A 26635-nucleotide genomic window follows, 5' to 3' on the forward strand; every position below is an offset into this window, starting at 1 on the left:
TAATGAGATTGGTGAAGAATGATATTTTGTCAAATTTAGATTTTACTGATCTTGAATTATGTGTGGATTACATTAAGAGAAAGCAAACCAAACATAATAAGAAAGATGCAACAAGAAGCACCCAACTTCTAGAGATTATACACACTGATATATGTGGACCTATGGACACTCCAGCTTTTAATGGGGAAAAATATTTCATTACCTTTATTGATGATTTTTCACGCTATAATTATATCTATTTGCTTAATGAAAAATCTCAATCAGTAAATGTGCTAAAGACATTCATTAAGGAGGTTGAGAGGAAGTAAGATAAAAGGTGAAAATCGTAAGGTCAGATAGATGTGGTGAATATTACAGTAAATATAATGAGTCAGGACAATATCCAGGTCCATTTGCAAAATTCCTCAAAGAGCATGACATATGTGCATAGTATACTATGCCGGGCACACCACAACAAAATGGTGTGGCAGAAAGGCATAACTGGACATAAATGCATATGGTCAGGAGCATGATGAGTAACTCTCATTACCCAAAAATTTGTGGACTTATGCGCTTAAAAGTGTGACCTACTGGCTGAATAGGATTCCTAGTAAGGCAGTTCAAAAGACTCCTTTTGAATTGTGGACAAGAAAGAAACCTAGCTTAAGGCACCTGCATGTTTGGGGTTGCCCAGCTGAAGCAAGGATTTATAATCCACATGAAAAAAGTTAGACTCTCGAACGATTAGTGGATACTTTATTGGTTATCCCGAGAAGTCCAAAAGTTAGTGGGAGTTCTAAAAGGGAAATTATGGAAATAAAGGAGACTAGGGTAAATATTTCTTTACCTACAATTGTTACTTCATGTACTAAATTCCTTAATGTTGTTCCAGTTGTTATAGAACAAGATGACAACACTGAACAACATTTGAATGAAGAAATACTCCCAACAGATGCTAACTTGTAGAATGCTAATGCACAAGAAAGAACCACATGAAATAGAATTAAGAAGATCCTAAAGGGAACGTAGGCTAGTTATTTCGAATGATTATGTGGTTTACCTGCAAGAGTCAGATTATGACATTGGAATCAATAAAGATCAAGTTTCGTTTTCACAAGCCATAAAAAGTATAGAATTCGATAAATGGATTGAAGCTATGAAAGAAGAGCTAAAAGCCATGGATCAGAATGATGTCTGGGATTTCGTCGAATTACCTAAAGGTTCCAAAAGAGTCGGTTGTAAGTGGATCTTTAAGATGAAACGCGACTCCAATGGTAATATTGAACGGCATAAAGCTAGATTTGTTGCTAAGGGTTATACTCAGAAAGATGGCATTGATTATAAAGAGACATTTTCACCTGTCTCAATAAAAGATTTATTAAGGATAATTATGGCATTGGTGACTCATTAAGATTTAGAGCTACATCAAATGAATGTGGAAATAGCCTTTCTTAATGGTGACTTTGAGGAGGAAGTTTATATGGATCAACCTGAAGGTTTTTCCATGGAAAGTGAAAGAAAATTGTGTGTAAACTCAATAGGTCAATATATGGACTTAAGCAAGCATCCCGACAAAGGTATATCAAGTTCAATACCATTATTACATCTTTTGGATTTGAGAAAAACATTGTTGATCAGTGTATTTACCAGAAGATCAGTGGGAGTAAGTTTGTTTTCTTAGTTCTTTATGTTGACAACATCTTTCTTGTTGTAAATGATTTGAGTATATTGCGTGAGACTAAAGATTTTCTCTCAAATTTTTTTGAAATGAAAGATATGAGAAATGCGTCATATGTGATTGGAACAGAAATATTCCATGATCGATCACAAGGATTGTTTGGACTATCTCAGAAAGGATATATTGAGAAAATTCTAGAGAGATTTAATATGAGTAAATGCTCACCTGGAGTTGTTCCTATACAGAAAAGTGATAAATTTAGTCTCATGCAATGTCCAAAGAATGATCTTGAACAGAAAGAAATGGAATCAATTCCATATGCCTATGTTGTGGGCAGCTTAATGTATGCTTAAATCTGTACTCGGCCAGATATCAGTTTTGCGGTTGGGATGTTGGGCAGATATCAAAGTAATCTAGGAATGGAACATTGGAAAGCTGCAAAGAAATTTTTAAGATAACTTCAAGGCACGAAGGATCACATGCTCATGTACAAAAGGTCCAATGAATTAGAAGTAATTGGATATACTGATTCAGATTTTGGTGGATGTCTTAATAGTAGAAATTCAACCTTTGGCTACTTGTTTATGTTTGCCCAAGGAGCCATATAATGGAAAAGTGCAAAACATACTATCGTTTCTTCATCCACTATAGAGGCAGAATTTGTGGCATGTTTTGAAGCCAAAACTCATGCATTATGGCTGCAGAACTTTATTTCAGGGCTTACGGTTGTCGACACCATTAGCAGGCCACTAAAAATTTACTGTGATAATTCTATAGCAGTATTCTTCTCTAAGAACGAGAGATACTCTAAAGGTGCCAAACATATAGAGTTAAAGTATTTTTCTGTTAAAGAGGAGGTTCAGAAACAGAGAGTGTCAATTATGCACATCAGAACCGAACACATGATGGCAAACCCTTTGACGAAAGGGTTACAACCAAAGCTATTTAAAGAACATGTTAAAAGTTTGGGCCTTGCTTGTATTAAAGATTATTGATGTATGACACTTTGAGCTCACCTATGTGTTTCTGACATACTTTATGTTTTCTTGTTATTTTATGGTCGTATACACATTATGAATTTTGACAAGGAAGTCTCTGTAAGACATTATGTAGACCATTATGTTTCCTATATTATGAATTTTATATGATGGATTGTTGGTGTTGTAATATATGGAAGGGAATGTACTGAATTAATAGCACACTACCGCCATAACTCACACTTGACAATTTATCTTTCATGATGACTAACATTAGAGATGAACATGTATATTATGATTAATCGGGCCAAGTGGGAGAATGTTAGAATATTAAGAGTCAATTATAATATTAAAAGGATTTTATTATAATTATAATATTAAGACTCTTGATATTACCCATTAAACGTTATATGGCCCAATTAATTACTGATGCATTTAATCTCAATCAATGATTTGGTATCTGATGGACGTACCAGAGTATAAGTTATGGAATATATATATATTAGGGATTGTCTCTCTCCCCTTCAACCTCAATGTCATTCTCTCCATCATAATACATATCAAAGTAAAGAAGGCTCAGAGAGAGAAACTACCTCAACACAATTGCTCACAAGATGATGACTGTTGTTAATCCTTCATCATCGTTTTCGGGTATGTCTTTATCTCTTATGTGTATGTGAAAATCATGTATTTCCAAAATCCTTTATCATGTTCTTATTTTATGATTTATGAATATGATATATTATGCAAACTAACAAAAGGTTCATAGAAAAATGCTTACCCCACCAACAATGTTGAGAGATTGAACAACACATGTAGTTTGGTCTTTAGCTGAAAATCTGGAATATGTTTGGTCGCTTTACACTAAAGAGCAAATCCTTTTTTCCTCTATCCTTTCATCCCAAAAACTTGTCAACTATTTATATGAAGATTAGTCAACTATTATGGGAACACCTAATGCAGTCTGCCTTGTTGTGGCAAGGCACTTTGCAACTGCTCATGTGCTGATAGTCACTGTTGTGTTGGAGGGGTATCAGGGGGGATCCCGAATTTGGCCATTTCGGTGCCTGCGGGGCAAAAGGAATAGGTTGCATCCCAACGTAAGATATTCTGGTGTCTTACGTTGGGGAATCTTGCTACAGGGAGAAGGGATAGTAGCAATGGTAGGGCTGAGGTGGCAAGTGACTTTGACTTTGGGAGGTAGAAACTGAACTCGTACTTTTTTATTTTGGGAGTTTCTGTCCTAAAATAAAAAAGTAGGATCTTGTAAATAATATTGTCAAGTTTGATAATTCATAGTCACGAGTTTCTGTACGTCTACTCCTGTCAAAAATAATATTGTATTCAATTTGTTTGATAAAATGTGATAAAATCTTGCTACATTTTTGTTTAGTTAAGCTTCATGAAAATGAACTCGTATTTTTTTATTTTTGGAGGTAGAAACTAACTAAATTTTGTCTTTGATGTTTCAAATTTGAACTGATTGGGATACATTCTTGTAAATGATAGAATGCATATCCTTCCCTGTTACAATTATCTATTTCAATACAAAATTACAAACCATAAATAATTCATAACTGTATATTTTCTATGTTCTTTGTAGTGATTATTATGGGGAAAAGTGCTACTATTGATGCTTATTTTAAGAGAAAGAATAGTGAGTCTTTGTCCTCATCTACTTATAATGTTGAATTGTCAATTATTGAGACTTCTTCTTCAAAGTCTCCTAGAATTGAAAATAAAGAGGTGGTTAAAGAAGATGATCTTGCTTCATTGGAAAGAGATCCTGGACTACGCCCTCCAATATGGAAATTTCCTATAAATCAACAAGATGACATCCGTCGTGCGTATCTTAAACTTGTTGGTCCATTTCAGTGCAAGATTCAAAATTGTCCTTTCTTTGGGCTAGAGAAGAATCAAGTCATTTTTGCTCTTCCTGGTTTGATTTGTTTCCATCTTGGTTAGAGTATTCTCCCACTAAAGATGCTTTGTTTGCCTTGTTATTTATTTAGTAAATCAGGTGGAAATGGTCGCTTTGGACTTAGTACATTTGTTGTTGAGGGACTCAGAAATTGGAAAAAGGTTAATGATGGAGAAAATTGTGTTTTTCTGTGCCATGTCAGAAAAATATTATCTCAATGCATAAAAATGTTGTGAGATCATATAGTGACCTTATGAACTAATCTCAACATATTGAGATATTGGTTGAAAGACTTACTTATCAGCATATTGCAGGTAATCGTTTGAGACTACAAGTTTCTGTGGACGTGACAAGATGGCTTGCTTTGCAAAGATGTGCTTTTAGAGGTCATGATGAAAACTTAGATTCATTTAATCGGGGTAATTTCCTGGAGATGATTAAGTTTTTAGCTTCCTATAATCAAGAAGTTGCATCAGTTATTTTAGAAAAAGCTTCTCATAATGCTTCATATAGTTCCCCTCTAATTCAAAAGGAAATTCTTCATGTTTTCTCTCAAAAGGTAAATGACACAATACAAGAAGAAATCTCCAATGCCAAATTTTTTCTTATTGTTGATGAAGCTAGTGATGTATGAAAAAAAGAGCATATGACTATTGTTTTGAGATTCGTAGATAAAGATGATTTTATACGGGAAAGATTTCTCGGTCTTGTACATGTGAAAGATACAAGTGCTAAGACTCTGAAACAAGGATTATGCAACTCTCTTCGTCACCATAATCTTGATGTTCCAAATATTCGTGGACAAGACTATGATATAGCTAGCAATATGCAAGGTGAATGGAATGGATTGCAGGCTTTAATTTGCGCTGAGTGTCCATATGCTTATTATGTTCATTGCTTAGCTTATTGTCTTCAACTTGTCTTGGTTGTTACATCTCATAAGGTAAAACATGTTCATCAATTTTTTGAAAAATTGAACTTCATAATTAAAATTGTTACTTCTTCTTGTAAGCATAATGATGAGTTAAGGGTTGCCCAAACAAAGGAAATTGTAAGAATGATTGCTATTGATGAACTCGAATCAGGAGCTAGTCTTAATCAGATTGGTACTTTGCATCGAGCTGGAGCTACTTGTTGGAGTTATCATTACAATTCGATATGCAGTTTGTTTCAAATGTTTAAAGCCACATGTGAAGTTCTTGACAATATTTCTAATGAAGGAAAGACAACATCACATCGTGGAGATGCAGATAATGCATGCTTATCATTGACACCTTTTGATTTTGTCATCATATTGCACCTTATGAAGGAAATTATGGATAGTACTGAAGTCCTTTGTCAAGCTTTGCAACTAAAGTCTCAAGATATTTCAAATGTTTTACATCTGGTTTCAACTACAAAAGAGTTACTTTAGAAACTAAGAGAGTCGAGTTGGGATGCTTTTTTGGTTCATGTTCAAGAATTTTGCAGAAAACATGACATTGACATTCCAGATATGAATGCAAAATATATTGGAAGGAGAGGTTGTGCTCGAAATGAACAAGATAATTTTTCTACTGAGAAATTTTATAGGGTAAATATCTTTTGTGCTACAATTGATTATCAATTGCAAGAATTAAATAGCAGATTCAATGATAATACTGTTGAATTACTTACTTTGAGCATGACTTTAGATCCAAGAAACATGTATAAGTCATTTAACAGTGATGATATTTACAAACTTGTTGATAAATTTTATTCTAGAGATTTCACAGAACATGAAAAATTGCATTTGAAGATGGAGTTATAACATTGTGAGCTTGACATTCCCAAAAATCTAGATTTGACTAATTTATCAACTACATCTAAATTATGTCAAGAGCTAGCAAAAATTGAAAAGTCTATCATTTACTCTCTTATTCTTATCAACAGAGTTATTAGACTTGTACTCACTCTTCCAGTTTTTAGTTTTAGCACGAATTCAATTATATATGAGTTTAAGCAATGTCAAGTGAAGTGATATTAATTTCAGTAATAAATTTCTTTTAATTTTTTGTATATTAGGTCTACTTTTATTTATGATATAATATTTTTTATTTTCGTCCTACTCGTGTTAAAATTCATGCGTCCGCAGCTACCTACACCAAGGAGATCTTGGGCGCTCGGTCTTGATATCTGAAGAAACTTTGTGTCCCTACCCACCATAACGTTTGGCAGAGAAATGTTCATGCAGATAGAGAGAGAGAGAGAGAAAAAATGACGACTTCTTGATTTCTGAAGAAACTTTGTGTCTTCATGAGATATGGTTTCAAAGTTGCAGTGCAGCTCATGAAAAAACTCTCTCTATCTTTCTCTGTGTGTAACTTATAAGTAGGATCTAAGAGCAAAAATGAAGAGAGAACGCGAGAATGCTTCTCTACAGTCTCCGTTGATTGAAGATGGATTCTTAGTTGACGTAAAGCAAAACAAATCATCAGGGGGAATAGAAAGAAGGGAAATTGTTGAAGAAGTGAAGAAGCTGTTATGGCTTGCAGGGCCTATGGTATCTGTGACCCTTTTAAATTTTTCTCTACAAGTTATATCTGTCATGTTTGTGGGGCATCTTGGCAACTTGCCTCTCTCCGGTGCTTCTATGGCCACTTCTTTTGCCTCTGTCACAGGTTTCAGTTTATTGGTCAGTTCTTATCTTTGATATCTTCTAATAATACCCTTATATTGGATTCCGAGTTTTGTGTTGGTTGGTTGTAGAAAGTACAGTTCTTTGTCAATGGCAAACCAAGAAAATTTTGAAATGGGACGAAATTGTAATGTCTAATCTTTCAGCAAGTTACAATTATTTATGGAAAAAAAAAATCTTATATTGTAGGAGAATTCTAATCTCATATCTACATCAAGTGTGAGTCCCATTTATTTAAAAACAAAAAACAAAAAACAAAAAAAATGAGAGGAACACTTTTTTATGGTGTGGGTAGGAAGAGTTTGTTTTCTCATGTAATATGAGAAAAACAAATCCCTTTATTTATATCATAAGAAAATGGGAAAACATTTTCTCATCATAGGAGAGTTGTTCTCTCCTACTAGTGACCCTTCGATTTTCGTGCAATATTTTCTTTTGTTTTTTATATTTTTTTAATAGATGTGGGTCCCATATAAGATGTGTCTACAACATGAGAAAATTTTCTCTTACCAAATGAAAAAATCAAAACCCTAAAAAAATATAGAGATGGTAGTCAAAACAAAAGTCTTATTTGAGCTTGGGGAGATCAATCTCTATACAATAAAAAAAGATACGTTATTCTACCTATCTTTTTTTATACCTATTATACCTACACTCTCTAACACCGTTAGATTATAATTTAAGAAAAGAGAGAAATAATAAAGGTTAATTGAGATTTTGATCTAATGATGTTGGAGAATGATAGGTAAGGTATGCATGAAAAAAAAAGGTAGGTAGAATAATTTATCCAAATTAAAAAAAGATAAAGTTTCGAGATTAAAAAAATGTATGAACTTCAGTATCGCCCACCCTGCTCTCCTTGCTCCACCACTGCCCTCTGTACTTCTTGTTGAGCCGATAAGGTAGCTCACGGTAGGGAGAGACCATTAACTATGAACTAAATGAGTAACGATATTAACTGGACTTAGACGCTATAATCAAACTCAAATCTTAAGGTATTAAATATATGAGTTTTTCTACTTATATAATGCTCACTCAATCTATTATTATTAACAGATGTGACATTTCAGTCACTCATGCTTAAATTTCTTATAGTACTATTCACTTGCTCGCTTTTGTAAATCCTAAATTGTGTGAATTTGGAATCATCACTGAGGTTAGATATAGGACATAAAGTCAGTCAATACGATTAGTTCAAATTGTTACCTGTTGCCTATGGTTTATATCACAAACTTATCTTTTCAAGGAAATAGTTGATAAGGAAGCTGGCAATGGATAATGGAGAGTACTCTGAGCTATTCTCATTGGTATTATTATTTTTGGTTGAAACAGGTAGGAATGGCAAGTGCCTTGGACACCTTATGTGGACAGTCATATGGAGCAAAGCAGCACAGAATGTTAGGGATACACATGCAGAGAGCAATGTTCATTCTTATGATTGTTAGCATTCCTCTTGCTGTTATATGGACTAACACAAGGTCCATTCTGATCTTCCTTGGCCAAGATCCTGAAATATCTGCTGAAGCTGGCAAATATGCTCAGTTAATGGTTCCAAGCCTTTTTGCCTATGGTCTTCTCCAGTGTCTCAACAGATTCTTGCAAGCCCAAAATAATGTGTTTCCAATGATGTTCAGCTCTGGAGTCACTACTTCACTACATTTTCTTATATGTTGGCTTATGGTATACAAATCTGGACTAGGAAGCAGAGGAGCTGCCATAGCAAATGCTATATCTTACTGGTTAAATGTTTCCATACTCTCACTCTATGTCAAGTTTTCTCCTTCTTGTGCAAAAACTTGGACAGGTTTTTCCATAGAGGCATTGCACAACATCCCTTCATTTCTGAGGCTTGCCATTCCTTCAGCTGTTATGGTTTGGTAATTACAACATATCCATGTTTACTGTGTTGTGTTGCTTGTCTTAACAATACACATTGAATTCTTTTTTGATGTTTTCTATTTTTATTATCGTTATAATGGTGAACAGCTTGGAAATGTGGTCATTTGAAATGATGGTTCTCCTTTCGGGTCTTCTTCCAAATCCAAAGTTGGAAACATCTGTGCTGTCTATCTGGTTTGGATATTTATTGATATGCTTTGCAAAATTGTTATTATACTTAATTAATCAACATTATTATTATATTTTCATCAACTTATCGTCAATGACTTGTTTTTTTAAGCTTGAATACCACAGCACTTGTTTGGATGATCCCCTTTGGACTCAGTGGAGCTGTAAGGTTAGTATTTCTTATAAAGTTTCAGAATTAATTGGTAATCTAACCGTTTTACTTTAAGCACACATGTATCAAACGTTCTGTTTTCTTCCTAATTTGCTCTTTAGTATGTATATAGCTGCATTATTGCTTGCATGATTCTTGCAGCACTCGTGTATCAAATGAACTTGGAGCTGGTCATCCACATGCTGCTCGTTTAGCAGTGCGTGTTGTCTTCGTAATTGCCATAATTGAAGGCATCTTAGTTGGAACTGTGACAATATTAATACGCAATATTTGGGGCTATGCGTATAGTAATGAAGTAGAAGTGGTCAAATATGTGGCAACTATGTTGCCAATTCTTGCAACATCCAACTTTCTGGATGGACTCCAATGTGTTCTTTCAGGTTTTTCCTATTTCCCATTTCTTTCATTTATGATCTACATTGGAGCTATAACTCAAAAGCAATGATAGAGACAAATTTGGATATGGAAACTTCCAATATATCATAACGTATCACTATATGTGAATGGCATATTGCATAAATATGTGAATGGCATACTGACAAGTGACAAATGAGACTTAAACAGGGCTAGCTTGTTTTGTAGCCATTCTTCTTTAGGATCCACAGTTCCTTCTTGCATGTCTCATAAGCATGAACTAGATGATTTATTTTTTAAACCTTACCAATGAATCTGAAAGAAAAGCAAGTCTTGAAGAGGAAAACTTACATTGGGTGTTAAATTAATACTGCAAATTCTTTGGTGTGTGATAGCTATTCAGTTAGTACAAATGATATTTTTCTTCACTTTGTCTCAAATTATAATTCAGGCACTGCTAGAGGATGTGGTTGGCAGAAAATTGGTGCATTTGTGAATCTGGGGTCATACTATTTAGTTGGGATTCCATCAGCTATTGTATTAGCTTTTGTGTTGCACATTGGTGGCAAGGTAAAAAAAGTTCATTATTTTGTAACATAGCCTTGTGACCCATGGTCAATTTTACAAAAATTGAAGTCATCTGATTTTGTTCTACCTTCTAAATATTTCATGTAGGGGCTCTGGCTGGGGATCATATGTGCTCTCATTGTTCAAGTAATTTCTCTAATGATCATTACTATACGCACTGATTGGGAACAAGAGGTGAACTTCTTCATTTTTTTAAATCTCTTTCATCCTTTCATTTATGTGATGTTGGATGATGACATGCCTATATTTTTCTGACTCCATATTCAGGCAAAGAAGGCTACAGATAGAGTCTATTGTTCAATAACACCAGACAGCATAGTCTCATGAAGTTGCAATTTCTTTGCAGATACACATTCTGACTGAGTTCTATTTGGATGAAAGCAATACAAGCTTTGTTACAATTCTTCCAAATAAGAAGTCTAGGTGCAAATATATATGGCCAAAAGGGTAATATCATGATCTCTGATAATATAAAGTAGTGTACAATATAGATGATCCAACTGGCCATTGGAACTGAAGAATATCGGTAGAAGACATCTTTTAATGATATTTTTTTCTTTTTTATACAAGTGAGAATTGAACTCATAACCTAATATAATCTATCTAAACTCTTTATCACTGGATCAATTCTATTGGCTTGGCATCTTTTAATGTTTTATCCACGGAAAAGATGTATAAATTGTATGTTCGTAGTTTTGAGCTTTGGTGGTTTTTAACTTTTTATAGATTATTGGATTTTGGTGATTACTTTGACTAATTTAGAGTTTTTTTTTTAATATTATTAATATGAGTCATTAGACAGCAAAGATGTTAGCTTGATCAAAAAAAAAATTTAAATAATATCTAGTAAAAAAACGTGAGAAATATTTTAGCAAAAAAGCAAAATAAAAAAACAATTTCTTTTAATTATCTGTAATACAAAAAAAATAAAAAAAGAGGAGAAGAACACAATGCCAAAGTTTTTGTCAGTTTTATTGTTGTCTCCAAATACATAGTCCAAGATAATGAGACATAGGCAGTGCAAATAGGTACAGACAGGGAAAAAAAATGAAAAGGAAGGAACAAGGAGAGAGAATATCCACAAGAGATAAACCTGAAAAAAAAAAACAAATGCAGTGGTTAAACTGCACATTGGAGACTTCAATGTATTCTATCCATTAAATGAAATGGAAGCCATTTAGATTTTAGAGAGGGGTTGGAGGGTTTGAAGAAAGTAAGGACAGAAGGGTGAAGGTTGGTTACTTGGTTCTGATTTTTCTGCACCCTTTGAGAAGAAAATACTGAGTGAGAATTCAATAGAGACTACCTGCAGTGCATGATTTTCCTGAAGTTCTATCTTAGTTCCCGAAGAAAGCAATGACCTTTATGTAGCTACAAAAAGAAGAGTGATGGAGCCACCTTTGTTAGATTGAACAACACGTCAACTACTTTGCAATTCAAGGTGCACGATCTACCCTTCAGTTTGTATCATTGGAAATTTCATGCATTTACTAGAATTTTGATTGGTTTTAGCATGTGCAGTGACATTTATTTTGTTATGATCTGCATATATAATAAAGGGAATTATCTCTATTCAGCTGCAAAAAAAAAAATTATTCCGTGCAGCAGTCACATATTTAGGATATGATTTCGTATTTTGAGATTTTTTTTTTAACATAAATCTCAAAATACGAAACTGTATCCTGAAAAGTATGTGTCAGCTAAAGATAATTTCTTTGCCACAACAGGAAATTAATAGAACTATATAATAAATCAATTTTAACATAAACCTTATACTATATAAAAAAAAAAGGTTCACAACTGCAACTAACCATAGACCCGTTAACTTCACAGCATCATTATAAGACCCATCATCATGCAGCCACCATAACCGCCGGCAATCCGCCACCAAGAGCACCGGCCAGCCATGCCCTTGTGTTGTGCCCCCTGTTTTTAGTTTATCTAATTTGGATTATTAATGTTTATTTGATTGTCTTGGGTTAAGCTTTTATATATATATATATATATATATATATATATATATATATATATATATATATATATATAGTTTATTTTTGAGTGGGTTAATGAATTTGCACTCTAAAGTTATTTATTATTAACATTTCATGTTTAATATCTGATACACAAATTAGTAAGAATGTTTGTTTTTAGCATTTTATGATGCGACATTGGGTTCATTTAATAAAAAGAATTTAAAAATTATTATGGCCTTATCTCATGAGCCCATATCTTTATGGCCCACAATAGACAATTACCTAAGGTAGTGTTTGGTTGGGGAGAAGTAAAAATTTTCCTAGCCAAGTGCAGGTGGGAATGTGAAACTCCATGTTTGGTAGAAGCATTTTGGTTGATTTTGACGTCAATCAGCTTTGTCTAGCATTTGCGAAAACAGGATAAAAGCACTGTTTGAAAGTCCTCTGAGAAGGTGGTATTTCTTATGGAAAGCAGATAACTTGAAAAAGGTGATCATATTGAAGACAACTTTACCCCTCTTCCACTGGTCAATGACCTAGTCGTCATTGGTGATCTCTTCTAGCATTTATGGTGTTCGGCCTTTTGTTCCTTTTTTAAGGAGTCTCCCTAGCAGATATGCAAACAGAGAAGAGACCTTTATTGTGTCGATTCCAGCTTGTTTGTTTTCTTCTTTCATGGATGTAGACTTTAGTTTCGATTCCAATCAAAATCAGCATAGAGCACCAAGCAAGAGTCTCAATGATCAGTGAAATTATCTGTCAATAGATCATATAACAGCTTTAATTCTCAGAGTCAACATCTGACAAAAAAGGACTAAGCAGAAGAATTAAAAGGTATTGTATGAAAAAATGATAATGCAAATAGGTTATTTCTTTTGGGTTTTTTTTTTGTAATTTTATTAAATTTTCTCATCAATATTTTATCTTCAACCAAACACACATTTAGTAATTTAACTCAATTTTCCTGGTAAAATTTTGTCCAACCAAACAATATTTTTTAAACTTTCTCATATAACTCACTTTCCCCGCATATCCCTAGTAATTACATTTTCTTAGTAAAACAAAAATTTTCTCCAACCAAATATTACCTAAGAGAAATACAGAAACAATCCTATTAGATAAGATAATAATCTTATCATGTGAATTGAATATTAGGCCTTTTATATTTCCAAGAGACCCACAATCCTATCATATAATTATTTATAAATAAGAGGTTAAATCAATCAGAAATACATTTTATATTATTTATTAATTATCATTGTGCAGACAGACTCACTCTTTGACTATATCGTTCATCATAATACATAATAATCTACAATCCTCTAAGATATATTTCTCATAAGTATCTGAGAGCATATTACATAAACTCACCAATCTGTCATTGGACACTCTCAATCCCCTGGATCGAATAAAAATAATATATAAAACTTTATAACCCTTTCCTTATTATGTAAATTTAGCTTGTTATTAGTTTTATTAGGATATGGATTTTAATTAAAAAAAAAGTACGAGTCGTGTAGATTTATCCGCCTTTTTTTGGTAAGTGGTTATTTTATTTCGAAAAGAGAAAAGAAAAGAAAATTATTTAATTTATTTTTCATTATTAGGTATTAATTTTTAGCAAATTTGTGTATATGCAATCAATAAGAATACATTAAAGCCACCAAGTATTCTCCTTCTTTATTTTTTGTACATTGCTTTAATTTAATTGAATATTTTCCATATTGATAGCGACAAGCCGACAAGTACCGTAATAAATGAGATGCTCATTAATAATGGATATGAACAATTCAAAATAAATTAAATACTATTTAGTTAATTTAAAAAAATAAGTAGCGTTAAAATCATTCTTAATACACAGGTTAACAAGGCTCAAGATTAAAATAATCTGGCGTCAATTGAAGTTTCAAATAATTAAATGGGTTTCCTAGTGCCTATAAACACATAATTCTGCCCCCGTTGTTCTCATCATATCATTTTATGTCCATTTTCAAAAGGCTTCAACTCTTCATATAGATCATTTTACATCCCCATTTCAATATAAATAAAGAACCCTTCGTTCTTTTAGCAGGTAACCATAAATGAAGAACAGTTTATAAATTCTCATATGTATAACCTCTCTCTTTCTCTCTTTCTTAGAAGGATTTTTGACTCTTGATATACTACCACTTTTAAAACAAATTTTTTTTTTTTTGATTCACTCTTTTGTTTTATTTTTCCAAATGTGCCAATTTTATTGAAGTAGATCCCACCAATATGGTAATACCTATTTGCTGTATTTTCTATGGGAAAAAAAATTGCAAGTTGTCCACTACCAAGATTTTGTACTTCCCCATTATGAGTTATTAACTATATATAAGCAGCATCCAGTTAATTATTTCTTGCAATTAATGTTTGTAATGTCAAATTACCACTAAGTTCATGGATATTTTCTTGTTATCTTTCATATAAGAAATATTGTATATCCAATTAGGCTACTTTTTCTAGAATATTAGGTTGTATTTAGTGATTATCTTAATTTGATTGACAATTGTGATAAACTACATATACAAAAAGCTAGAGTTTGGTGCCTCATGGTGTTGATTTAAATAAAATGCAGTGAGAACCATCACTTGAAAAGAAAATTAAGAATGAAAAGAGTTTGGAAGCAGGAAGTGGTTGAAGAAGTGAAGAAGCAACTATGGCTGGCTGGTCCTCTGTTCAGTGTTGGTCTGCTGCAGTATAGTTTGCAAGTGATATCTCTTATGTTTGTGGGTCATCTTGGTGAATTGCCTCTTGCAGGTGCTTCAGTGGCCAGTTCCTTTGCATCTGTCACTGGTTTCAATTTGTTGGTAAGGAAGTTTCTATTTATTGTAGCTCAATTTATTTTATTTTATATTATCCATTGCTTCATGGATCATTTAACTAGTCCAATTCGAGCCAAATAAAAATATATGAGCGGCTAAATTATTCTTATAAAATTTTAACACAGTTGCATTTCAAGAGATTCGAACTCAAGACCACTAATTAAGTTCGAACAACTCTTTATCAATTGATCCACATACATGGTGCTTGGTGGTTGTGAGAATTTTTTTGGCACTACTGTAATACCTACATCCATACTAAAAAGGAAAAGTTCTTAAGACTTAAAGAAAAATATAAACAAAATTTGGGTTAAAATGGATGAAAAAATTTCCTATTTAAAAAAAAAAAAACAATAGTTCGGTACTCTTGCTTCATTGAAAAAAATTTCCGGTGGTTACATGTCAAAACTTTATGTATCAGCGATTAGCCTTTGCAACTTTTTTTTTTTTTTTTTTTTTTGTAAAAATTAGCCTTTGCAACTTATTCACTTTAGTTTTAGTCAAAAGTTCTGTTTAGAATATTTTAATTATAAGATTTTCTAAACCAAACAAAAAAAACCTATAGATAATTTATTTTATTTTCAATATATTAAGTCTATGTAAAGGGTGCAACTTTAACATCTCCTAGGGCCAGTTTCGATTAATATAAACGTCATAAAAATAAATAAATTGAAACCGACTGATTCAAATATGTAAGAATATTTTTTGTTATTGAATTAAAGGGTATTGCACACGTGAGATAGTTAATGGTAAGAGTATGCTTTTATAAGGAAATGTGTTCATAATAGTAAAAAGTAAATAAATAAACAAACTTTCTCATTATTTTTTCGCTTAGTAATTCGAGATTTATAATGTTATTCTGGTATCTTTCATTTGAATTCATCTACCACGCATCCCAACTAATTTGAAATAAAGGTGTTATTGATGTTGATATTGTTAAATGTTATTCTTGCTGATTACTCGTTATAAATTCTAACAGATGGGTATGGCTAGTGCATTGGATACCTTGTGTGGCCAGTCATTTGGAGCAGAACAGCACCATAAGGTTGGCATACACTTGCAGAGAGCTATCTTTGTTCTCTCATTTGTAAGTGTCTTTGTAGCTATCATATGGGCATGTACCAAAAACATTCTAATTGCAATTCACCAACCAGTTCCCATAGCTGAGGAAGCTGGAGTATATGCCTTTTACTTGATTCCAAGCCTTTTTGCTTATGGTATCCTTCAATGCCTTCTCAAGTTTCTACAAACTCAAAACATTGTCTTCCCCATGATGCTAAGCTCCGCAGTTGTGGCTTTACTTCACACCCTTTTATGTTGGGTGTTTGTAACTAAATCAGGACTTGGTAGTAAGGGAGCTGCCATAGCAAATTCAATATCTTATTGGGTGAATGTGCTGCTAATGGCACTTTATGTCAAGTTTTCTACTTCATGTGAAAAATCATGGAATGGCTTATCAAAGAAGGCCCTACAAAATATCCCAGAATTCCTTAAAATCTCAATTCCTTCAGCTCTTATGCTTTGGTATATTATTGATCCTGAAGTAACATACTCTTATCATGTTGTCCTATAATTCTTCTTATCATATTTCTGATTCAGTTTAACTCTCTACATTGACCAGCTTAAAGACTTGGACATTTGAACTAATGGTTCTGCTATGTGCTCTTCTTCCAAATCCAGAGTTAGAAACTTCAGTGTTGTCTATATGGTTAGCACTCAACTAAACGTGTGAACAAAATGCCTATACCATTTGCATTTTTTATTTTTTTTTCTTCACGAAATAACTAACATTTCTTGTGGATATGATTATATAAATATGTAGCGTGACATTTCTGTTTTCAGCCTTAATACATTTGGAATTGCATGGATGATACCCTTTGGACTAAGCTGTGCTGCGAGGTACCTTAACACACTGCATTTATCAAACACAATTCCATTATGTAAATGAGTTTTTCATTCAGTTGTATCATTTGAGATGCTTAAGGCATGAAATTGAAGCTATATATGGTATATATTGAGAAACTTTTTCCAATTTGCAGCACAAGGGTCTCAAATGAACTAGGGGCTGGTCATCCACAAGCTGCAATTCTTGCAGTTCGGGTTGCTCTTTTCCTTGCCCTTGTTGTGGGTATTATGATTGTATTAGTGATGATTCTGATAAGAAAAATATGGGGCAATCTTTACAGCAGCGAAACAGAAGTTATCAAATATGTAGAAGCCATGATGCCCATTCTTGCTATATCCAGCTTCCTTGATGGGATTCAAAGTGTCCTTTCAGGTATCCAAATTAATTTCCTACGTTGAAATCTGTTGAAAAATTACGTCAAATAATCATGAGAGGATAAAATATGTATTTAATAATTGCTTCGACACAAAATCAATTCAACCTAAAATCTTAACACAAAATCAATTCAACCAAAAAATTTATTGGGTAAAGACCTTTTTAATGGTTTATATTATTATCTAACAAACTCCTTCACGCAAGAGCTCTTTGGACTTAAAACGTGGATATTAATTACACAGGCTCAATTTTTGGTTTATGTGCTTATTTAATTTCACTAGAAAGTGATGGGAGGTGGTTACTAAAACTCTAATACCATGTAAAGAATCAATTCAAATAACCTCAAGATATTGAGTGAGAACCTTTATAATAATTTATATTATTCTGTAACATAATTTGAATGACAGATTTCATATCTTGAAAATTAAGACACTTCAAATCAAAAGGCTCCTCAAACACAATCGTATGACCAATCACATTGGAGTTGAAGGATGAAAATGGTAATAATTATGCTAGAAAAAACTAGTAGGGTTGCAGTTTTAATGCGAAGAGACACGTATCATCAATAAAATTAATTCAAAACTAATTTCAATAATCCCCTAGGTGATTAAAATCATGATCTTATAAATATGAAAGTGTTACAATTCTTGGTATAGAGCTACCAAGAATCAGCCCACTAATCGAACTAACAGAAACAGAAAACATAAGAAACAACACACAAGAGATTTATACTTGGTTCAGAAATTCTTTGTATAAGAATTTCCTACATCCAAGTTGGCCAGTGAGGGTCAAACGCCCTCTAGCATGCACTCTTATTCAGAAAACAGATAACAGGTACAACGAGTTCAAGATCCTAAACATGTAACTCTACCAATACAGCTTATACAAGGCATATAACAGAGAAAGAATAAGCAAGACTACAGTAATGCATCAGGAATTAAAACACCCGAACAAATACATCACATGTATTTAAAGATTGAAAACAACAGCATAAAAATTAACTGGAAGGACTTCACCAAATCAATTAGCCAGCATCTTCATCCAATGCGCCCAGCTCCTCATTATCATGCGTTCTTCTTGTCCAAAGAGGAACGTCACCAGGTTCAGCCTTTCCACCACTGTTGGTAGAATCTCTCAACAATACACCGATTAAAAGCTTCGTCTTCTCACCAGGATCAAATCTCTCAAGAGAACCAAGATGAGATTCTTAGTTTAACTCTCTCAAAAAAGCCTCACAAGCTCTCAAAGAAACCCTAAGATATTCTTTCTGCAGAGAACTTCAACGAAAAGATGAAAACCCCAACTTTTCCGTATGGCACACAATGAATCAGCTTAAGGAATAATGCCATTGTGGCAACACGAATATGTATCACAGTTTGATAGCAATCACACCGTAACAAACAAAACGATGCGTTTTGTATGTTGGTGCTAAATGCTAATAGCCAGCAAGGGTAATCAATTTGGGCCGTAGAGATAAAGTAAACATAATGAAGCCAATGGCCCACAAATATATATCAAATGAGACTAATACCAAATGGCAGTATCAGTCAAGTATGAAAAATATATGTGTTTAGGAAAATAAACATAACAAATCTCCACCTATTTACTAAACAGAACAAAAGTGCACACCAAAGTTTTATGGCGTTTAACCCAAGGCCTATGCTATGCATGCAATTTAGGGAGGTTTTATTTTTAACAAATTTAGAGCCTCCCTAAATTTACTAAGAGGAACAGTCTTAGTCAAAATATCTGCAGGATTAATTTCAGTTGATATTTTATTCACACTAACCTAACCATTACTAATTATTTCCCTTATGAAATGCAACCTAACATCTATATGTTTGGTCCTTTCATGGTATGCACCATTTTTGGACAAGTGTATGGCAGATTGTGAATCAGAAAATACCTTAGGAGGGTCCTTACCTAGACCCAACTCAGAGACAATTCCATGTAGCCACATTGCCTCCTTGACAGCTTCTGTGAGAGCCACATACTCTGCTTCAGTTGTGGAGAGTGCCACAATGTGTTGCAAGCTTGCCTTCCAGCTCACCACATTTCCTCCCACACAAAAAACAAAACTAGTTAGAGACCTTCTTTTATCAAGATCAGCATCATAGTCAGAATCACAATAACCAGTAATATCACAATTAACTGAGTTTTCAGCAGTATAATGAATGCAGCAATCAACAGAGCCACTAAGGTATCTAAGCAACCATTTCACAGCATTCCAATGTTCCTTAGATGGTTTACTCATGTATCTACTTACTACACTAACACCATATGCAATATCAAGCCTAGAACCTATCATGGCATACATTAGGCATCCAACAACATTAGAATATGGAATATTGCACATAAAGGAAGCCTCATCCGAGGCTAACTCACCATCAACAGCCTTCAACCTGAAGTGACCAGCAAGGGGAACACTTACAAGTTTGGCCAGGTACATGTCAAAGGTCTTTAAGACCTTTTTCACATACTCAGATTGAGAGAGAGTCAATTTCCTCTCATCTCTAGTCCTTGTAATGTCCATGCCAAGTATCCTCTTGGCTGGACCAAGGAATTTCATCTCAAATTCCTTTTTCAACAAAGATTTCAAATTATTAATTTCATTTATGTCCTTAGATGCAATTAACATGTCATCAACATAAATCAACAAGTAGATAAAACAGTCATCATGCAATTGTTTAAAGTACACACAATGATCAAAACTACTCCTATTAAAGCCTTTGGACAAAACAAAATCATCAAACCTTTTATACCACTGCCTAGGGGCTTGTTTTAACCCATAAAGGGACTTTTTCAAAAGGCACACTTTGTTCTCAGCCCCCTTTTTTATAAATCTTTCGGGTTGTTCCATGAATATGAGCTCTTCAAGGCTGCCATGCAAGAAGGCAGTCTTGACATCCAATTGTTCCAATTCTAAATCATGAATTGTAACAACTGAAAGAATAAGCCTAATAGAAACATGTTTCACAACAGGGGAAAAAATTTCATTGTAGTCAACCCCCTCAACTTGTGAAAAACCCTTAGCAACAACCCTTGCCTTAAACCTGGCAGCTTCAACACCTGGGATTTCTGGCTTCCTTTTAAAAATCCACTTGCATCCAATTACCTTCTTGTTCTTTGGACGCTCCACCAAAACTCAAGTCTTATTTTTCTCAAGAGACTCCATCTCTTCCTTCATGGCTTTTAGCCAATGAATTTTAGAATCCAACCTCATAGCCTCTTGGTATGAGCTGGGTTCATTAAACTCCAGCATATCTCCTACTTGGAGTGCAAATGCAATGACATCTGCATGAGCAAAACAACTTGGAGGTCTTATACTCCTCCTAGTCCTATCCCTAGATAGCAAATAGTCCTCTAGATTATCTCTATCCACTTCCACATCATGCTCCTCAATGGGAATGTCATTCCCATCATCTTGAACTTCAGCAACAGTGTGCTGTTGTTCATTTTCAGCCACATCATGTTGCTGCCCAGTGTTGTTGGGCAGCTCCACCTCCAACTCAACAGTCCTAGGAGGATGCTCTTTGTCACTAAGCTTGGATATGTCTTTATAGAATGTGTTTTCTTCGAAAATCACATCTCTACTTATGACACACTTCCTTTCAGCTATGAGCCATAGCTTATATCCCTTAACACCTGAAGGATAACCAACAAAGACAGATTTAACAGCTCTAGGACTCAACTTATCTTGTTTTACATGCATGTATGCAAGACAACCAAATGGTTTTAAGTGTCCTAGACTTGGTGGCTTACTAGACCAAAGCTCCATAGGGGTTTTAAGACCTATAACAGTGGATGGGCTCCTATTTATAAGGTAACAGACTGACAGCCTCAGCCCAAAAAGATTTAGGGAGACCAGATTCAGCCAGCATACATCTGACCTTATTTAGGATGGTTCTATTCATCCTTTCAGCCACCCCATTTTGTTGGGGTGTTTCAGCACAAGTTCTGTGCCTCTTAATACCATGCTCATTGCAAAAATCAAAAAATTGATTATTGCAAAACTCAAGCCCATTATCAGTCCTTAGGACCTTGACTTTCTTATCAGTTTCATTCTCTACAAGGGTCTTCCAATTCTTGAAGCTATCAAAGGCTTGATCCTTTTGCTTCAAGAACATGGTCCATACTCTTCTAGAGTATGAATCCACAACCGAAAGGAAGTAATGGCAACCAGAGAGAGAGGGGGAACATTAGGAGATGCCCACAAATCAGAGTGTATGTAATCAAGGACAGATTTAGAAAAATTTGAAGAACTAGGAAAAGGTAACTTGTGTGTTTTTCCTAAAATACAATTTTCACAAAATTCAACACAAGTTACTTTCTTAGAACTTATAATGCCTTGTTTACATAACTCAGACAGACCCTGGTTGCTAATATGACCCATTCTCTTATGCCAGAGAACATATTCATCATCCTTGGCTGCTGTTATACAGCTTTCGGATGAAATAGCATGGCCCTGTAATATATACAGGCCATTAATCAACCTTCCTTCCATTAAAATTTCACTACCCTTAAGAACAGTGAGTGAACCTTGCTCACTCTTGAATAACAGCCCACTTGACTCAATCATACCTAGAGAAATTAAATTTCTCCTCAAGTCAGGGACATACCTCACTTCTTTGAGGATTTTATGGCTGCCATCAGCCATTAGAAACTTGACAGCCCCAATCCCTTCTATTTGATAGACCTGGTCATTCCCCATAAGGACCTTTCCACCCTTTTGGAACCTTAAACCAGCAAGCCACTCCTTCCTAAGAGTCATGTGAAAAGTGCAACCTGAATCCATAACTCATTCAGCCTCAAAGCCCTTATTAGACACCATAAGGACTTCAGCACCCTCATACCCGCTAAGTAAATTTGCATACTCAGTCTTGGTTGCTGCCTTTGCAGCTCCCTTATTATTTTCAGGGCAATTCTTCTTGATATGCCCCTCTTTATGACACAACCAGCAGGTAAGTTTACCTTTTGACTGCTCCTTATTTTTATTACCTTGTGTGTTCTGGTTAGGTTGGGATACATTATTGTTTCCCTTCCATTTATTTTTAAATTTCCCCTTCTTGTTCCCTTTACCCTTCACAACCAGCCCCTCAGCATGGGACTTTTTATGGGAGAGTATTTCAACCTCCCTTGCTTTCAAAGCTTCAGTTATCTCATCTAAGTCCATTCCCCCTTTGCTGTATTTTATAGCATCTTTTACACCCCTATAAGAATCTGGAATAGAATTCAAGAGGATCAAAATTTGATCCTCATTTGAGGCAGTTGCCCCAGCATTATCCAGATCTAAGGTGAGTTTGTTAAACTCATCAAGATTGTCCTCCAGGAACTTAGAAGGATCCATCTTGAAGGAAAAGAATTTCTCCTTCAAAAACATCTTGTTTGGGGCAGATTTAGTTTGATAGAGAGCCTTAAGCTTTTCCCAAAGCTCTCTAGGATTAGTTATCTTACAAACACGCCTAAGGACACTATCAGACAGATTTACAACAATTAGACTATGAGCTAAAGCCATTAAGTCTTTTAGTTCCTTAGGTGTCAGGGAATTAGGAAGATCCTTTTCAGGACCAACAACATCCTCACACTTCTGTTGGACCAAGACAGCCATCATCTTGATCTTCCACATGTTAAAGTCACCCCTCCCATCAAACTTCTCCACCTCAACCTTGGTGATACCCATCCTCTTCAGCTTCCAACAGCAGATAGGACGAGGACCAGAGGGAAAAAGACAGAAAACACGGAACAGAAACAGATACTGACCAGAAGAAAAAAGGAACCAAGAACCTAAGCTCTTGATACCACTTGTTACAATTCTTGGTATAGAGCTACCAAGAATCAGCCCACTAATCGAACTAACAGAAACAGAAAACATAAGAAACAACACACAAGAGATTTATACTTGGTTCAGAAATTCTTTGTATAAGAATTTCCTACATCCAAGTTGGCCAGTGAGGGTCAAACGCCCTCTAGCATGCACTCTTATTCAGAAAACAGATAACAGGTACAACGAGTTCAAGATCCTAAACATGTAACTCTACCAATACAGCTTATACAAGGCATATAACAGAGAAAGAATAAGCAAGACTACAGTAATGCATCAGGAATTAAAACACCCGAACAAATACATCACATGTATTTAAAGATTGAAAACAACAGCATAAAAATTAACTGGAAGGACTTCACCAAATCAATTAGCCAGCATCTTCATCCAATGCGTCCAGCTCCTCATTATCATGCGTTCTTCTTGTCCAAAGAGGAACGTCACCAGGTTCAGCCTTTCCACCACTGTTGGTAGAATCTCTCAACAATACACCGATTAAAAGCTTCGTCTTCTCACCAGGATCAAATCTCTCAAGAGAACCAAGATGAGATTCTTAGTCTAACTCTCTCAAAAAAGCCTCACAAGCTCTCAAAGAAACCCTAAGATATTCTTTCTGCAGAGAACTTCAACGAAAAGATGAAAACCCCAACTTTTCCGTATGGCACACAATGAATCAGCTTAATGAATAATGCCACTGTGGCAACACGAATATGTATCACAGTTTGATAGCAATCACACCGTAACAAACAAAACGATGCGTTTTGTATGTTGGTGCTAAATGCTAATAGCCAGCAAGAGTAATCAATTTGGGCCGTAGAGATAAAGTAAACATAATGAAGCCAATGGCCCACAAACATATATCAAATGAGACTAATACCAAATGGCAGTATCAGTCAAGTATGAAAAATATATGTGTTTAGGAAAATAAACATAACAGAAAGGAATCAAAAAAATTAGGATTTTGATTTTCCCTATTGGTTTTTTGCATATTCATATACATTTACATCTTCATATTCCATTACGGTTCTTCTAACTTCCGGAGGGGGCTCTTGATTGGAAGTATCAATATTCAAAAGATGAATTTTGTTTTATCCTGGGAGTTAATTTTCCAATGACTTTGGGCACCAATAGAGAGGATAAATCGCCTTAAAAAAACAACGTGTTGGGCTCGAAATTTTCTTGTATTGGTGATAAATTCATCTATCTCATCAGTTTCCTTGAATTCTGATATTGTATTGAATTTCATGTTTATTTTTTCTTTTCAATTTCTAGAACACAAATTATTAACACACGGTAATTAATTACATTTCCCCCAACAAAATCTTCATCTCGCAAAACACAACAAGAATTTCCATGCAAAGGAAAAGGTTTCTTAGCTAGGACGTACATGCATTTAAATGTTTCAGTACAAAACGATTTTGGTTATGGTATTAACACAATCAATTTATGGTGGGGAACAAGGGATTGCAAGAGGTTCTGGTTGGCAGAAAATTGGTGCATATGTGAATCTTGGATCATTTTATTTCGTGGGAGTTCCTTCTTCGATGGTATTAGCTTTTGTTTTCCACATGAAAGGGAAGGTAACTTAGCACATAATTTATTTCTGGTCTTTACTCTTTATAATTATTGCAACTTGTAATTGTGCTCTTCACATAGATTTGGCTAATGCACATGTTTGAAATAATAGGGCCTTTGGTTGGGGATTGTCTTTGCATTCATCGTGCAAGTGATACTTTTTGGTTTCATTACCATTCGAACTAGCTGGGAGAAAGAAGTAAGGCATCAATTCCATATACACTTATTAGTTGCTTTGTTGAACAAGTCACAAAATCTAGCTCTTTTTTGGAATTTCTTCTCCAACAACGATTAACACCATTTGCATCTTTTTTAGGCAAATAAGGCAGCAATGAGAGTCAACGACATCAAAATCCCTCCGGAGTTGTCAAAGGGAGATCCAACATTACCATCTTAGAAGTGGATATGTCTTGGGTCTATATATGTAAATTATAGGAATTAATGTATTAAAAAGAAGAAAGAGAGAACTAGACTGAATAATATGAAATAGATATTTATTTAATTTGTTTTGACTCGAAATAAACTACAAAGCACAAATACCAATTTATAGTAATATCAGACTCCAAATCTTGATAAAATAAGAAGAAAAAAACGATTAAATTATAAAGAAATAAAAAAAATTATTCTCAAGAAACTGTATAAAATATACCAATCTATTCTAAAATATAATTAAGATATTATAATATATTTTTCATATATTCTAACAAGTTGTATTATTTATTCTAAAGACTCTTACATGTGTCTCGAGGATTTGGACTTAAAAAAAATTGTTTCATTTTTCTTTGTATCATGGGAGGACAAAATAACTTTTTTTAATCAGAAAAGCAGGCCTAGGACAATTCCCATAAGAAGCTCTCAAACCTCGGAGACATCTCGATACAAACGAAACAAAAAAGTCACGACTCTTGTATGAACGGTTTTTCTTGCTTAAAATGGTTCCCTTCAATGGTATTTTGGATAAGAATATACTGGACAAACTGATATACGATATATTCTTTATGCATATACACTATTGCATTTGTATCTTTTTATTCATATATGAACAAAGCTTTTATATAGTTCTTATCAAATGATGACAACGGATCTTTATTAAGGTCAGCAAGGAGAAAATGAAAGGGTGCTTTTGTCCATATTCAAGAGTACTTTCTACAATATCAAAAGATGATAGCTCAATTAGCGTATGGAAGCTGAGCAGGTGGGAATGAGAGCATATATTTGATACTTTTCAGTATCATCTTTAAGAGAAGTTTAAAACTTTAATTATAGACTCGTCCCAAACTCTGGAGTAGCCTTAATCCTAAAGAGTATTTTCTACAATGTACAAAGGAGTTCGGAAAACTAACCAGTTGCCTCCAAGTATAAACCTAATTCATGCTCTGATTAACAACTTATAGTAAGTTAAAATTTTGCCTAGTTTGTTAATTGATACAAGCTTAAGCTTTAACTATTTTTTAGTCAAATAATTTAATCCTATTAATAACTTAAAATTATAGAGAAGGATGGAGGTTAACCTTAATGAAGAAAGATTTTGCTTTAATAAAGAGAAAGGACTTTGCTTTATTATTGATTATATTCATTAATTATTAATTACTAAATTACTTATTAAAATAAGCTAAAATATTTAATATATGGATTCATTCATTGAATAAAAGTAAAATGGATAAAAAATACATCATATAAAATAATTAAAGAAAACTTTTAATTTAAAAAGAATTGAACATATTATACATAAGTTGGTTTTCATTATACT

General features: G+C 34.0%; 2 protein-coding genes across 3 annotated transcripts; both read left to right on the plus strand.

Annotated features, from left to right (window-relative positions):
- Positions 1 to 6671: 6671 nt before the first annotated feature.
- LOC133289690 (protein DETOXIFICATION 16-like) lies at positions 6672 to 11049 on the plus strand. Of its 2 annotated transcripts, none has more exons than XM_061487686.1 (8): positions 6672 to 7208; positions 8544 to 9088; positions 9198 to 9284; positions 9391 to 9447; positions 9592 to 9830; positions 10256 to 10374; positions 10480 to 10566; positions 10660 to 11049. In XM_061487686.1, exons 1-8 carry the CDS (start codon positions 6924 to 6926, stop codon positions 10717 to 10719), a joined length of 1479 nt encoding a protein of 492 aa, XP_061343670.1. In that variant the 5' UTR covers positions 6672 to 6923; the 3' UTR covers positions 10720 to 11049. The 2 variants fall into 2 exon arrangements, with proteins under 2 accessions (XP_061343670.1, XP_061343669.1); XM_061487685.1 differs by having other exon boundaries at positions 10739 to 11049.
- A 3946-nt stretch (positions 11050 to 14995) lies between these two features.
- LOC133289664 (protein DETOXIFICATION 16-like) lies at positions 14996 to 25282 on the plus strand. The gene is made up of 8 exons (XM_061487655.1): positions 14996 to 15196; positions 16188 to 16732; positions 16830 to 16916; positions 17051 to 17107; positions 17248 to 17486; positions 24772 to 24890; positions 24998 to 25084; positions 25202 to 25282. Exons 1-8 carry the CDS (start codon positions 14996 to 14998, stop codon positions 25280 to 25282), a joined length of 1416 nt encoding a protein of 471 aa, XP_061343639.1.
- Positions 25283 to 26635: the final 1353 nt, after the last annotated feature.

This window comes from Gastrolobium bilobum, unplaced genomic scaffold (genome assembly GCF_033153095.1).
Source record: "Gastrolobium bilobum isolate Gb01-03AN ecotype WA unplaced genomic scaffold, APGP_CSIRO_Gbil_v1 utg1031, whole genome shotgun sequence".
NCBI classification, from domain to species: domain Eukaryota; kingdom Viridiplantae; phylum Streptophyta; class Magnoliopsida; order Fabales; family Fabaceae; genus Gastrolobium; species Gastrolobium bilobum.